General features: G+C 33.9%; 1 protein-coding gene across 8 annotated transcripts in view; it reads left to right on the top strand.

Moving 5' to 3' along the window:
• Positions 1–16379, top strand: part of CSMD3 (CUB and Sushi multiple domains 3) — a 1209558-nt gene that overhangs the window by 1043019 nt on the left and 150160 nt on the right. For all 8 annotated transcript variants that reach the window (XM_054656949.2, XM_016959787.4, XM_016959790.4 and 5 more), the window contains 2 exons: positions 5936–6032; positions 9144–9248. In XM_054656949.2, coding sequence (XP_054512924.1) covers positions 5936–6032; positions 9144–9248 — 202 coding nt within the window. The remainder of the gene's footprint in view (positions 1–5935; positions 6033–9143; positions 9249–16379) is intronic.

The raw sequence follows: 16379 nt of genomic DNA, 5'->3' as shown, positions 1-16379 counted from the left end.
GGATTTATAATTGTTCAGACGTTTTAAAAATTACTGGACAGGTGTTGGGAGTAAAATATGCCAGCAAACCAATGACAAAACAAAAAGCATGTACATTTTTAGAGTTTTAAGGCCATCCAAAGATTATAGATGCATACTTACATTCTTGCTAGTTTATAGACAATTTGTCAAATTTGAAGATAACGAATCAATCCTGTCTTATTATAGTAGAATAATAAGGATTTTGGGATTGCCCATGCTCCAGCTTGTATAGAGGATCTGAAATGATATGATACCTTTAGAATCTTCATAGAACTTTTACCACATCTCTGGTTATAATCTTCTCAATGTTATTCAAGAGCATCTATATATTAAATCAGCTTACTTATTTCCATCTAATCTTAAAATTTTGAAAACCCTGACATGTTTTCTTTACTTATCATCTTCTCTTTTTGACCCACTGCAATGTGGCTTCAGCAACTAATACTCTAATAGAGCCAGTCTCATAGTGAAGATCTAAATATGATTAAATCCATTGTGTGGTTCATCTTTCTTGCTCTGTCAGCAGCTCTCTATCTTGCTGTTCCTCCCCTGACTCCTAATAGACTATTTTTTTCTCCTTAGATCCTAGGACACCAATATTTTCTTGGATTTTGTTTTGTTTTCTCTTCTACATCTGTAGCTCCTACTTTTATATCTCCTACATGGTCTCCTCTTCCAATTCAATCCATTGTTCAAATATTAGTGTTTATGAGATTCTGTGGCCTTTGTTCATTTCACTTTACTCTCTCTGGGACCTTGTCTAATTCCATGGCTTCAGCTACTTTTATGTGCTAGAGATGTCGAGGACGTAAATCATAATAGACAATCAGAAAACATATTTTTGAATGAGGGACTGAATAAATGATGACATGCAGACCTAAATATCTAACTCAGACCTCTCACCTAAGCTGCAAAACATATGTCCGACTGCGCACTGGACATTTTCAGCTAAACTTCTTGATGGCTTGTCAAATTCAACCTCTAAAACTGACTTCATAGAATTTTCTCAAAACTATAGAACTTTCTCAGTGTTCTCTTTCTCAGAACAACTTCCTCATCCATTAAGTTACACAAGTCAGAAATTTTGATTCTTTTCTGACTCTTACTCGGTACAATGAAATTCGTCAGGTTTGTCTTTCATAAATCTCTTAAACAAATCTATATCTCTCCATCCACACTTTTACTACCCGAGATCAGATAGCATCACCCTTGTCCCAGGTTCTTATTCTCCTGCAGTCTATTCCCTGTACGTCCAGTAGAGTAACCATCTGAAAGTAAAAATCTAATACTATCATTTTCTTGTATCTAATACCTCAGTTGTCTCCAATCTGCTTAACTGTTTTGACACTGTCGATTATGCCGTTGTGCTCTGTTCTCATTTTGTAACTATTCTATCTGCACTATTTCAGCTCCTTATAAAAACCTAGCTTTATTTTGCCTCTGGACCCTTTGTGCATGTTATTCTTTCTGCTAGCGCTCTCTATGATCTCCTTTTATGTTGCTTATTCTTACTTAACATTTCTGTCTCAACTTAAATACATTTTCTGTGGAAGACCTTCCATGAACTTGAGACAAGGTTAAGTTCTCCATCACATTTCAATGTTACTGCTAATTATCTGTAAGCTCATGAGGACAGTGCCAAGTCCATTCTGACAACTAGTACAATGGAAGTACATGCTGCACAGTGCTTGGCAGTGTATTCTCAGTAAATATTTTTAGAACGAATCAATGAATACTTGCACAAGTGGAGTTTTGACTATTTTAGAGTTAGCAGGCATAATGAACTACTAAGATGTTTGCAGAAAAACTATGTTATATATCACTTATCCTAGGCAAACACTATTCAAAACTGGACACATATGAATAACACTAAAATCTTTCACTGAGGAAGGACTTTGTTTATTGACTGTACTTTAGAAAACAAAATTTGAGTTTAGCAGCACGTTTAGCAAACATATAGTGTGTAAAGCATTTGGGGCTTTTAATTTTAAACACGCTAAAAAAAAACTATCAAGGACTTTTTTCTAATTAACCACTTACATGGATGCTAGTTTTAGACATATCACTGAGTCATAGAAACTTGTAACACACACACACACACACACACACACACACATAATATATGACTTACATTTGAAACTTCATTAAATTTACCTAAAAGCTATCTGGCTACTACACTAGGTTTAAAGCAATGTTTAATATTTTTCTCTGTTGGGCCAAATATGTGTGTGAATAAAGAATTGTATGAATATTCAATAAATCATATATGAGATAAAGTGGGATAATCATTCTTGAAAAGAGAAAAGAAGAAACATTTGGAATGCTGAAAAATTACAATAATATAGAATATTTGAACATTCTTTGGGAATTACCTCAACAAACAATTTGTTAAATTAATATTACATGAGAATTTCCCACTCTTTGTGGGAAAGAGTGGATTCATTTGTTTGTTTGTTTATATTAGCAGGGTCTATTGGAGAATTCCAGTGCAGCTACATTCAAAATTAATGGTGATAGTTATCAAGAAAAGGGAAATATTTATGTAATAAGCCATGGGGGAAAATATGTTGGTTACATTATTGTATCAATTTACAGCATGATTATCATGATTTTATATAATCTAAAGTAAAATGGAATTTGAACAGTTATATGATAGATGCCTAGTTTTAATGATTGGAAATTCGTTACCTCATGAAGCTATTCCATTGCCATGATGGACAACTATATCTAATGCAAAGTTACTCTGAAAACTGAATCAGTAGTTACCTCTTTTAAAATCTTTAGTTGGGCCGGGCGCGGTGGCTCACGCCTGTAATCCTAGCACTTTGAGGGGCCGAGGCGGGCGGATCACCAGGTCAGGAGATTGAGACCATCCTGGCTAACATAGTGAAACCCCATCTCTACTAAAAATACAAAAAATTAGCCGGGCATGGTGGCGGGGGCCTGTAGTCCCAGCTACTCGGGAGGCTGAGGCAGGAGAATGACGTGAACCCGGGAGGCAGAGGTTGCAGTGAGCTGAGATCGCGCCACTACACTCCAGCCTGGGCGACAGAGCGAGACTCTGTCTAAAAAAGAAAAAAAAAAATCTTTAGTTGGCTTTCATGTGTCTTCTGTCATAGTGAGTACTCGATCATGTATTTGAGTCCCTTAACAAATCTCATAGCATTGTCTGCCAGTTCTTCCGGCCAAATTCTGCTTCTACACTCTTTATATTTTTATTATGCCAAACTACATTCACAATGTACCTCGAATCCCAGTGGCAAATTACATTACATCTCTCTGGCTGCTGTAACAAATTACCATGAGTTTTATAGTTACAAACAACAGATTTTATTTTTTTTCCTCTTAGCGCTGGAAGCAAGAAGTCCAAAATCAGCTTTACTGCACTGAAATTGAGATGCTGGCAGAACCTCTCCTTCCTCATCCCTGCCTACTTCAGGGTCTCAGGAATGACAGCATCTCTTCCTTGTTTTTTTCCAGCTTCTAGTGGCTGCTGGCATTTGGATTCTGGCCACATCACTCGAAATTCTGCCTCCGTGTTCACATCGTCTTCTCTTCTATGAATGTCAAATCTCCTTTGGCCTCTTTTCCCCTTTCTCAAGATTCTTAAATTAAGCTCATCTGAAAGACCCTTTTCCATATACGGTAGTATTTAGAGGTTCCAGAGATCAGAACCTGATATCTCCAGAAGCCATTATTCAGCTATATACACTAGACACATGTATCCAGAAGTAAACTGACTTTCTTTCTCCCACCTAGGCAATAGATTTTCCTGGAGATGTCTAAATTTTTGCTCTTGCTACCCCACTACTCTCAATAACAGAAAAGAAAATAAATTATTCTCAAATTTTTCCTTTCACTTCCTCCCCTATTCATATCACACAAAATTTAATAACTTCCTCTATAGCAACACATGTGACATCTGGGTTCCCATTTTTACTACTCCTGCCTCCAATACACTTGAATCTCTCATTGTTTTTTACTGCAATACATGTTGAAATATTACTGAAATAGATATTGAAATTGTCTTTTCACTTTTACTTTCTTCACCCAGTGCAGTGCTGTACTTAGAGCACTGTCTTAATCATGTTCTTCCTCCGACTTCTGAAACCTTCATTGGAAAACTGAAGATATCACCACGTCTTGAAGTGCATAGTTGCTATGCTGGGGTTTAGTTTTTTATTGAGTTTCTCCCCTGATCTTCCTCTTAGCTAAGATTTATTGAGTCTTTACTACATGCAGGGCGCCCTATACGAATTAACTAATTTAATTTTTACAATGAATTTATGAATTTGATACCCTTATGACAATAATTTATGTAAATAATCTGAGGTACAGAAAGATGAACAACTTTCCTTGAATGATATGCCCATGAGGAGAGGGAGCCAGGAAGTTGCAAACCTAGGCTCTTTGATTCTAAGTTCTCTTGTATTTAGCTACTGTACTCTACTCTTTTGAACTTTTTTATTCTTTCTCTAACTTTTCATGTATATTTATTCTTATGTAAATATCCCCCACTGTAGCTAAAGAAGATTACTCATGGTCCACTAAATCTAGTTTATGGTTTGACTCCTTTTACATTGTTAGACACTCAATAATTTCCTTCAGTGGAATAACTCAATATCTTCAGCTTAGCCCAAATGTCAACTCCTGCGTGAATCTTCACATTTTTTAAAAAGCTGAATGCAGTATTTTCTTCCTCTGAATTGAAGGAAAGGGAAATTTAGATATGAAGAGGGAATTGATAATTGTTTAAGGAGGTGGCGGTTATACTACAATCATACAGCTTTACTTCTGGTCTTCTTCCTATCTTAGAACATTGCCATTGGGTCTGATGCCAATCATACAGGCAGGGTGTCTATTGCCATGTGGCACTCACCCCTGGAAACAGGCACCAGCATTCACTTGCATGGAAGAATAATGATGGGCTATTTTGCAGATAATAAATTTTTAATGAGTGAAATTTAATGAGTGAATGAGTGCAGTGCCTACATTTTTAACAGATTTTAGCTTAAAAAACTTTTAATAAAGTTATTCCTTTCCTTCCTCTAAAACTACAAAAAATTTAATGAAGAAATAGCAAAATAGGTAGCATCCATAGTTGTGAGGGTCCTGTGGGTTCTTGCAAAAGCTCAAGCTGTGCCAAGTGATGTGCAATAAAGTAACACATGCATCTTTCTTTAAATAAACTGTAATAGACAGGAGAGAATTAAACCTCCACAGTATTTCCCTTCTCAACTTTAAGGACCTTCACTGTGATGTAGTTACTATAACTCTATTCATTAAAATAAATTTTTAAAAATTCATTTGAATTAATTACAAAATATCATTTTTTGTGTCATCCATACTGAAACTTATTAAAAATATGCGTGTTAAAAATTTTTAAATAAAAGGAAAAGAAGAAATTGAGCAAAGTTTATGCAAGGAAAGGATAAATTAAAAGTATCCAGAAATAAACCTGGTTTTAAAAAGCTATATTATAAGGTCCTATAGGCTTGTAGACCACAGATCTGGTTTTTCCTAATAGCTACAAGCAAATTAGAAAACTCAAATCAGTACATGTACATAAAAATTCACCAATTGTTTTGAACATGCATTGAGATTCCTGGCACTGAGTCACTAGATTAGCTCAAATCTTTTGAAAAGAGAATGTTCTGAGATAGCGACAGACATTGCTCTGGTTATACCCACAATGAACATTGGTCGGTGCTTCAAAGGCTTTTCTATATAAAAATCAGCTCGTGTAAGCCAGTGCAATAATGGAAAAAATCAGTTCTGTTAAAAACCCTTCTATGAAGGGTCACAATTATGTGGTCCAGGATTTGAACTCTCTTTTCCAAGGGGGATTGGTGGAGTATAGTTATGTGTATCTGGTTAGAAATGTGTGTTCTTACCTGTAATTATTATTTCACAGGTGCAAGTTGTTAGCTTTGCTACAGAACATAATTGGGATTCTCTGGACTTTTATGATGGGGGAGACAACAATGCTCCAAGACTTGGAAGCTATTCAGGTAAATAAGAGAGCTGAGCTTAATTAAAATACAGATATAATTAGGAATATTAAAAAAAATTAAAGAGCTATCTACAACTCTTACTTGGTAGTTTTAATTTGCTTTTTACAAACTATACACAAAGATACAAGGACTGAATTTTAAAAGATTTAAAGATGATATCAATATTGATATTTAAAACCTTATTATATTCTTACCAATTCTTCCTATATTTGTGTAATTATTTATTGATGGTTTTATGTTACTGGTAATATTTTCAGCTGAGTTGGGGTTCAGGAATAGTATGTACGCTCTTTTCCTTAAAAGAAAAGGACGAGCAATAATAATTAAAAATTAGACTGTGCTTTGAATTGTGTGCTATGAAGTCATGAAAATAACCAGGTAAATGCTACAAGGTACTGTTAAGTGAGAATAAAGAGAATACAGAATTATTTCTATGAAATGAATAAAATTATATAAAATTAGTGTATACATGTTTAACAAGACCAGAAATAAAATAGAAGTCTTCTATTTTTATATAAGATGTTGACTTGTTTTTAAAATCTGTTAGATTTATTAAGGTTTTTATTTTTTGAGATGTAGTCTCGCTCTGTCTCCCAGGCTGGAGTGCAGTGGTGAGATCTCAGCTCACTGCAACCTCTGCCTCCTGGGTCCAAGCGATTCTCCTGCCTCAGCCTCCAGAGTAGCTGGGATTACAGACATGCATCACTACGCCCAGCTAAGTTTTGTATTTTTTGGTAGAGACGGGGTTTTGCTGTGTTGGCCAGGCGGGTTGTGAACTTCTGACTTCCGTGATCCACCTGCCTTGGCCTCCCAAAGTGCTGAGATTACAGGTGTGAACCACAACACCCAGCCAGATTTATTGAGGTTTAAAAGGTAATTTATGCAATAATTTAAAAGCTTCTTTTGACATATAGAAGTTAAAATAAAAAGTTTTACTTTCTTAATTTTTTACTATTATACTTTTTAAACTCTAGAAATATAAATATAGCTAACGTATTAACTTACTCAATTCAGATATGCTGAAATAAATTTGAATGGCTTTAAGCTTTTAAGAGATTTTTAAATGGACTTGTGGAACCAATTACTTATCATCACCAATGAGGAAAGGAAAGAAATATCTGGAGCAAGAGTGATTTGATTTAAACATGAACAATATAGATTTAGATAGAAATCTTAGAAAAATCGCACACAATTTTAGCACACTTTTATTTGTAATAAGTTAGGGGTAATACTTTATTAGTATTATTATTAATTTTTTTTTTTTTTTTTTTTTGCATTTTAGAGACAGGGTCTGGCTCTATTGCCCAGACTTTGGTGCAGTGGTGCAATCATAGCTCAATGCAGCCTTGAATTCTTGGGCTCAAGTAATCCATCTGTTTCAGCTTCCTCAGTAGCTGGGACTGCAGTCACATACCACAACCCCAATTAATTTTTATTTTATTTTATTTTTTAGAGCCGAGGTCTCGCTATGTTGCCTAGGCTGGTTTCCAACTCATGGCCTCAAGAGATCCTCCTGTCTTACAGCCTCCTGATTAGCTGGGATTGTAATCCCATGATTATTACATGAGCCACCATACCCATCTGTAATACTTTTAAAATAATAATATAATGATAATATGAGTGATAAATAACAGCTGTTGATTACTAAGTGCTAGCTCTGTGTGACATTTGCCATGCATTTCCTTATTTGATCTTTCTAGCAGACCTGGTAGGTAATTGAGGCTTAGAGAGATTAAGTTGCCTGAGGTTGTACAACTAATGTTAGAATGAGATTGGGACCCAGCTGGTGTGACTCCAGAATTAGAGCTCTTAATCAATAACAGCCTGTAAGAGACTTAAGGCAGGTGAAATGACCTTTTAAGTTTCTGTTTATCCCTGTCTTCAGTGGTTGCTGTTATCACACTATGGCCAGGAAAGAAGCAAGTGTGTGCTCTGTAATAAATTCTTTCTGTTCTTCCATAGAAGACATCAGGGGTGAGGTCCACAAAGTTGTGCAAAGCAAATGTAAAGAAAGTAGTTACTTACAAAGAAATGTTTGTAATGACCTCAACTCATATGCTTGTTGAACTTTGTCTTAAGATGTAGAATTAGCGCTTGTTTATTTTCATGCTTGCCATTTGAAACTGCTAGAGGTGGAGTCAAAGATCTTAAACTCTTTGCTCAATAGCAAAGTCAAGAAATACTTGATTCAAGCAGATACTTTATATTTTCAAGCTCAATAACTTAATAAAATAAATTTGATCTCCTTCAGAAGTCCAGAAAAACATCATTATAATGCATTTGCTGAAAGACAAGAGTAACAGTAGTTCATAATTGGAATTTTTTTGAAAGCTGACTACCAGCTTTGCTGTCAGGGTATAAGAAACATTAAGGCACTTGACCTGGTATAGAATAATCTATCTATCTAGCTGTCTAACTTTAATTCATTATTAAAAGGAAATCAATGACTATATTATCTGACTCATAAAAAGTTGTTACTTTGCAAAGTTCAAAATTAAGCTTATTATTTATTCTTTTTTAGTTTGCAAACTGTGTTTTATTCATATTTTGTGTTTCTTTTTAATTAGTTCACCAATCTGGTACATACAGGCAGTTAAAACTGGTTATCACTTTGATAATCAGAAGCCTCTGGTATAACACAGTCTTCAAAAAAACATATTGGAAAACAGAGAGAATACAGAGTAATAATCTCTTTGAAAGCAATCATTGCAAACATTCATGTTTCTAACAGAATATAACTTTACATATATATGTATTTATTGTTTATTATTAGCTTGTGCACGGAATACTGAAATCCACATGAAATTCAACATTTATTTTCGGTGAACATGTCAAACATATAGCTTTAACTTTCACAAGCTCTTTTTGCTCCTACGTATTTTTAGGAAGCAATCTAAAGCCATCTCAAGTGGTCTGTCTTCTTGGAAACAGGAACAGTATATTGAAAGAGGATTGTGAGAAAAATATTTCTATTAAATTTTTTTTGAAAAACAACTTGAATAATGCATATTTTTAGTGGTAATCTATTGGCTGATTAGTAAACTTACTTAATTTTATTATAGTACTTATTATGTGGTCATTGACTTGCCTTCTCATATATCATTTCAGGAACAACAATACCCCATCTTTTGAATAGTACGTCTAATAATCTGTATCTAAATTTTCAATCAGACATCAGTGTTTCTGCTGCAGGATTTCATCTTGAATACACAGGTAAAAATAATATCATGTGCCATTCAAAAAGGTTAAGAACAAGTTTATATTAATTAAAAATATTTTGTTGATATGTATATATTATAGCAACTTTCTCAAAGAAAATGTCTTATTTTCTTGAAAGTTTGAAGTATTACTTCAGTTCAATTGCAAAATTACATGAATAAAGTTTTAATGGTTTCACAAGAATTTACAAGTTTTTTTGTTGTTGAGTAAGAATAATTAATGTGAAATCTACCCTCTCAACAAATGTTTAAGTGTGCAATATTGTATTAACTATAAGTCCAATATTATGCAACAGATCTCTAAAGCTTACTCATTTTGCATGACTGAAACTTTATACCCATTGAACCACAGCTCTTCATTTCCCCCTCTCCCTATCCCCTGACAACCACTGTTCTACTCCATTTTGGGTCTGACTATTTTAGATTTCCCATGGAAGTGGAATCATGAAGTATTTATCCTCCTGTGATTGGTTTATTTTACTGTGTAATGTCCTCCAGGTTCATCTGGATGTCCTTTGGTCTGTATATCTGTTTTTATCCAGTACTACACTGTTTTGGTAACCGTATCTTTGTAATATATAATCAAGAATTGTGACCCCAACAGTTTTGTTCTTCTTGCTCCAGAATTCTTTGGCTGTTCAAGATCTTTTGTGATTCCATATGCATCTTAGTACTTTTTTTATTTTTGGAAAAACTTGTCACAGATTTTGATAAGCATCTAGTTGAATCTGTAGGTTGCTTTGTGTAGTATGGACATTTTAACATTATTAAATATTCCAATCCATAAAATGGGATGTATTTCTATTTATTTGTGTCTTCTGTATCTTTTCTCATCACTATTTAGTAGCTTTTCAGGTTTTTTGGTTTTTGTTTGAGACAGAGTTTCACTCTTGTTGCCCAGGCTAGAATGGAATGGCATGATCTTGGCTCACTGCAACCTCTGCCTCCTGGGTTCAAGCGATTCTTTTGCCTCAGCCTCCCAAGTAGCTGGGATTACTTGTGCCCAACACCACTCCCAGCTAATTTTATATTTTTAGTAGAGACAGGGTTTCACCATGTTGGTCAGGCTGGTATCGAACTCCTGACCTCAGGTGATCCACCCACCTTGACTTCCCAAAGTTTTGGGATTACAGGAGTGAGCCACCACGTCCCGCCTACTATTTTGTAGTTTTTAGAGTGCAAGTCTTTCACCTCCTTGGTTAAGTTTATTCTAAAGTATTTTATTATTTTTCATGCTATTGTAAATGGTATTATTTCCTTAATTTCCTTTTAGGATAGTTTATTTTTAGTATATAGAAATACAACTGATTCTTTGCATGTTAATTTTGTATCTTGCAACTTTACTGATTCATTTATTAGTTCTAACAGTTTTTTTTTAATGGAATCTCTTCAACATTACTGATACATAATAATTATTCATAGTTCTGGGATACATGTGATGTTTTTGTACATGTATACAATGTGTAGTGATTAAATCAGGGTAATTGTATTATCATTCATAACCTCAATTATTTATCATTTATTTATGTTGGGAACATTTCAAATCTTTCATCTCATTGTTTTAAAGTATACAGTAAATTACCATTAACTCTAGTCACCCTGCTTATCAAACATCAGAATTTATTATTTCTATCTAACTGTATTTTTGAACCCATTAACCAACCTCTCTTCATCCCTGCCTTCCAAGTCAGCCTCTGGTAATCATCATTCTACTCTACCTCCATGAGATCAACTTTTTTAGCTTCCACATATGCGTGAGAATATGCAATATCCCTTTTCTATGCCTGGCTCATTTCACTTAACGTAACATCCTCTAATTCCACTCATGTTGCTGCAAGTAACAGGATTTCAATTTTATGGATGAATAGTACTCCATTGTCATGTATACCACATTTCCCTTATCCGTTCATCCATTGATGGACACAGGTTGATTCCGTGTCTTCGCTATTGTGAATACTGCTGCAATAAACATGGGAGTGGAGGTATCTCTTTGATATACTGATTTTGTCTTTTGGATATATCCGGCAGTGAGATTGTTGGATCTTATATAGTTCTATTTTCCGTTTTTTTTTTTCTTTTTTTTAATGAAACTTCCCTACTATTGTTTATAATACCTTGACTAATTTACATTCTCGCCAACAATGTATAAGAGTTCCCTTTTCTCCACATTTTTGTGTGTGTGTGTGTTTGATAATATCCACTTTAACTGGGGCAAGATGACACCTCAGTGTGGTCCGTGGAGTCTTCATGTTGTTCTGCATTTAGGATTTTATCATCTGCAGACAGGGACAATTTTAATTCTTCCTTTTTCACTTGGATGCCTTTTATTTCTATTTCTTGTCTAATTCCTCTGGCTAGGACTTCCAGTAGTATTTTGATTAGAAGTGGAGAGAGTGGATATCTTTACCTTGTTCCTGATTATAAAGAAAAAGCTTTTTGTTTTTTACCATTGAGTATGATGTTAGTTATGGGCTTTTCATATATGGTCTTTATTATGTTGAGGTAAATTTCTTATATACCTCGTTTTTTGAGAGTTTTTAATAATGAAATGGTGTCAAATACATTCAAATACTTTTTTTTTTGCATTCATTGATACAATTATGTGCCTTGTATTCTTCACTCTGTTAATGTAATATATCACATTTATTGATTTCTATACATTTGGCCATTGTTGCATCCCAGGAATAAATTCCTCTTAGTTGTGGTATATGATTTTTTTAAACATGCTGCTAGATTTGGCTTACTATCATGTTGTTGAGGATTTTTGCATCCATATTCAAAAGGGATATTGGATTATACTTTTCTTTTCTTGTGGTGTCTTTGGCTTTGGTATTAGGGCAGGGCTGACTGCAATAAACAAGTTTGGACATATTTTCCCCTCTTCAATTTTTTTTGAAGAGTTTGAGAAGGATTGATGTTAATTCTTTAAGTGTAAGGTAGAATTCACCAGTGTAACCATCTGGTGCTGTGCCTTTCTTTGTTGGGAGGATTTTGTTAACTGATTCAATCTTTTCACTAGTTATGGGTCCATGTAGATATTATGTTTCCTTAAAATTTAGTCTTGGTAACTTTTATATTTCTAGGAATTATTTTCATTTTTCTGGGTTATTCAATTTTTCGGTGTGTAATTGTTCATAGTAGTCTCTTATTCTTTTAATTTCTGTGGCATCAATTGTAATGCCTACTTTTTTATTATAAGTGTTTTTAAATTGCGAAAAAGGAACTAGATGCTGTAGAAATTTTAAAACTGGAATTAAAGTGGCTACTCTTGACATAGAAAATGTACATTCATCTCCCAAATTCCTGCAAAACTTTTCGTCATAAAAATAGATTAGTTCTCCTGTAAAACAACTATATGAAACATTGTGTCATTTCACACATAAAATTATCACAAATGTAATTAGGTGAGTGTTTGGGTAACTGTGGTTTTTCTTACACTCTACTTAAAATGCAAGCTCCAGAAGACAAAAATCTTTCGTAGCAGTTTACCATATCCTTTTAGAGTGTTTTTGTGTCTTTAACACTGAGTATAGATCCTGAAACTTACCAAACAATTAAAATATACTTGTTGAATGAGTAAATGAATAAATGGACATAGCACCTAGAGGTAGAAGATAATGAACATATAATGTTGGTATATATATCATTAACATTAGTATACCTATGCTGATGCTGGTGTCCATAATGGGGTTTAGAATCTAGGTGTGCATATGTTTTGTAATTGTGCTGGCTTCTGCTTCCCACTGAGTATTAGCTCCTCAACATCACCTCATTCAGGCCACTTAGTTCCTCACTGAAACAACATTACCTAAACTGGAAGTTTTGAATGACGTGAAACTCTCAGTGGGAGCGAACAACAGCTGCAATTGATAAGCATGTGCTAAGTAAATATAGTTAATTAATTTTTTACTTGTTTTGGTTTAATAAAGAAGTTTACTTTTCAGTTATTGCTAACTTCAGATACAATAAATGTATTACTGTAATGCAAATACATGTCCAATCCATAAGACAAAACTTATTCATTCATTCTTTGTTCAACCAGCAAATATTTTGAACACCTACCATATGTCAGGCACTATGCTCGACATAGAAAATGTGAAGATAGACATGTCACAGTATGTTTCTTTGAAGAGTCTAGCAGAAGATTCAGAAAGATAAAGCAATATTACAGTGCTTTGAATACAGTAATAGATATATTTGTGGTAGATCACCCAAAAGCAATAAATAATCAGCTACATTTAGGAAATTCAGGGAATACTTCAAACAGGAGGTGACACTTGGGGTGAGTCTTAAAATATAAGTAGGAGTTTTACAGTTAAGCAAGACGGGGTGGATAGATTCAGCAGAGGAAACTTCATGTTCAGACAGAGCTATGAAATATGCCACATTAGGGAAAATTCAAACTATTTCAGTCGAGTTGGTATATAAGATTTGAGGGCATGGCAGTAACTAAGGCTGCTTATATAAGCATGACTACTCCTGAAAGGTATAGGATGTCGTAATGAGAAATTTGACTTTGTTATAGGTGCCACAGATCAAAAGCAGCATATGTTTTGATAGTCATTCATAATACAGACCATTAAATTATAATAAACCACAAGTAAATTGATGAAACTTTAAAAAGATTCTTGTGTACAACTTTTACATTTCTAAAATTTATTGCTGAATGCAAAAATCCTTTATTTGTATAAGATAATATATGATCACTAATATTTAACAAGATGATTTAGTTATATATAATATTTTTAAACTGTTTTTAGTTAGAAATTCTTATTTTTAATAAATGAGAAAAATTGAGCTATATCCTAATTAACACATAATAGGTGCTAATAATACATAGTATCTTGCCTTTTAGAACAGAGAATTGCAAGTTTGACTGCTCTTCCTGAGGGAAATCAATAACTAGTCACATTAAATCTCACAATTTTAGGTCTTGGAAACCAACATCTTTGACAGGAAAGACATACTAGTTATAATTTAAGCATTTAAAATCATGATCTTTAACGTAGAAAGTAATGTTGAGTGCCTATGTGAAGGACTTTCTGCTTAGAACTGTAGGGGAATTGGGAGATGAATGAGACAAATCTCTTTTCTAATTGAGTGAAAACTTTATTACATGGAATATGTTTTTCCCTGTACTGTATTTGTGACTGTTTACCCAATTAAGTTACAACTTGTTATTTCTATAAAACAAGCAATCAAAGAAAGCCACTGTCCTCTAAATTAATTATCTGAATCAAACTAAAAAATGTAAGAAAGAATTTACTATTGGTAATGAATGAGCATAAGAACAAATGATGCATTGGTGTGTTTTATGTGCAGTTGCTTTAAATAATAACACTACCAACTCTCCTAATGATCCAGAGGCTATTCAAAGTGAATGGCGTTTAATCTGTTAGTTTGAATTCACATAATCCAAATGTTCGCAAAGCGATGCTTTGGGTTCAAAATGATCCCTAGACACTTCTTAAGAGTCGTTAGCTATCTAGATTCTTCACCTAAGAGAAAAATAAACAAACAAAACATAGAGCAGGATATTTATGCAATCTGTGAAATGTGTTAACTGTATTTTTCAAAAACCACAAGGTGGCAACCTACTAGAAGACGATATTATAATCAGCAACTTTTTAAAGCCTTGTGTTGATAGGCCTTAACTAAGACATCAAAGCATTTGCTGAATGCTTCCTTTTAAATGGAACATTATTATTTGAAAACTTCCTGAATTAAAGTAAATATAATTAAAAATACCAGCACTACAAAAAGCCTTTAAAGATATAGAAAAATAATAATTTTATCAAATCATAATTTAGCAGAAGTTAACTCTCCATGTAGACAAAGACCTTTCTTTTTTGAAGAAATTTAATAAATACCTTACTAAATGGTACACTTGACTACACTGGTCACATAAAAATACTACAGTGGCAGGTGCTATTTTTAAACAAAGTCGGTGGCCCTAAATTAAAATTATAATTATAAATAGAAAACTGAAAGGATACAGATAAATAGATGTGAAAAAGAGAGTTACAGGATATGGAAAAAGAGAGGTAATAGGGGAGAGGGACTGATAAAGAGAGATGAGAAAAAGATACATTTTGTTGATAGTGGGGAGATCTGTGCCAAAGGATAACTAACATTCTTTTAATCATTTTTTAAAATTTTATAATATGTTTCTTGTTTGCAAATCTACTGTCTAATCAGTAAGGACATTAACATAATATTTGCTAAGTATTGAGTTTAAATTCAGGAGAATGGTGGGAGATCGAACAAGAAAATTTAAAGACTAAGTATTGCCTTACAGAATTAAAAATACTAATAAATTCTGCCCTGGTCTTTAAGGACAAACGTATAAAACAAGCCACGGCAGCATTTTTGGCTGCATTGCTAAGAACAGGTTGAATAACAGTTAAAATCTGTTTGGTGGATCAACTGCTACATAGAGCAGCTGTGGTTTAGAACAATATCCAGCAGGGCAATCAGAAAGGCTGACTATTCACTCAGTTGCACACTGGAGACTATTACTCCCAGAAACTCCAGCGAATACAGTGCCCTCTACCCAAGCACCACATCGATTCCCGCCCGCCCAATAATCTATTTTGCTTATGAAAAGGGCATCATAATTTCTGTCAAGTTTCAAAAAAGGTAGGCTTCTCTTGGTAGAGAAACATCCCTTTTTGTGACAATTCAAGAATCTGTTCATTTGTTAAGGCAGATTTTAATAACTAGATATAGAAATTCTGAAGAATTCCTTATGTATTTTAAGGTGCCTCAAAATACTGGTTGAGATATACAGCCTCTGGAAGAGAAAACTGTGTTTTTTAATGCATGTAAATGAGGACTAAATGGATTTTTTTTTTAAATACCTAATTTTAGGTACTTGAGATAAGCAAAATACTTAAACAACTGGGTACTGGGAAAAAATGATATTGCGTGTGAGTGGTGTGTGTGTGTAAACAGGGTGGGCATATTAACTTTTTCCTATCAAGGAGACACCTATGTCACTGCACATTTTTGGGTATTTCATTTGTGACAGTCTCTAAAATAAAAGTTCTGCCCACTGAGTAACATAAGGGAAGAATCACAGTGGGGAAATCACAGTCTATAATCACACTATGAATACCAGCAACAG

This window comes from Pan troglodytes, chromosome 7 (genome assembly GCF_028858775.2).
Source record: "Pan troglodytes isolate AG18354 chromosome 7, NHGRI_mPanTro3-v2.0_pri, whole genome shotgun sequence".
In the NCBI taxonomy this organism is placed as follows: Eukaryota; Metazoa; Chordata; class Mammalia; order Primates; family Hominidae; genus Pan; species Pan troglodytes.
This window is presented reverse-complemented; position numbering and strand designations above follow the sequence as displayed.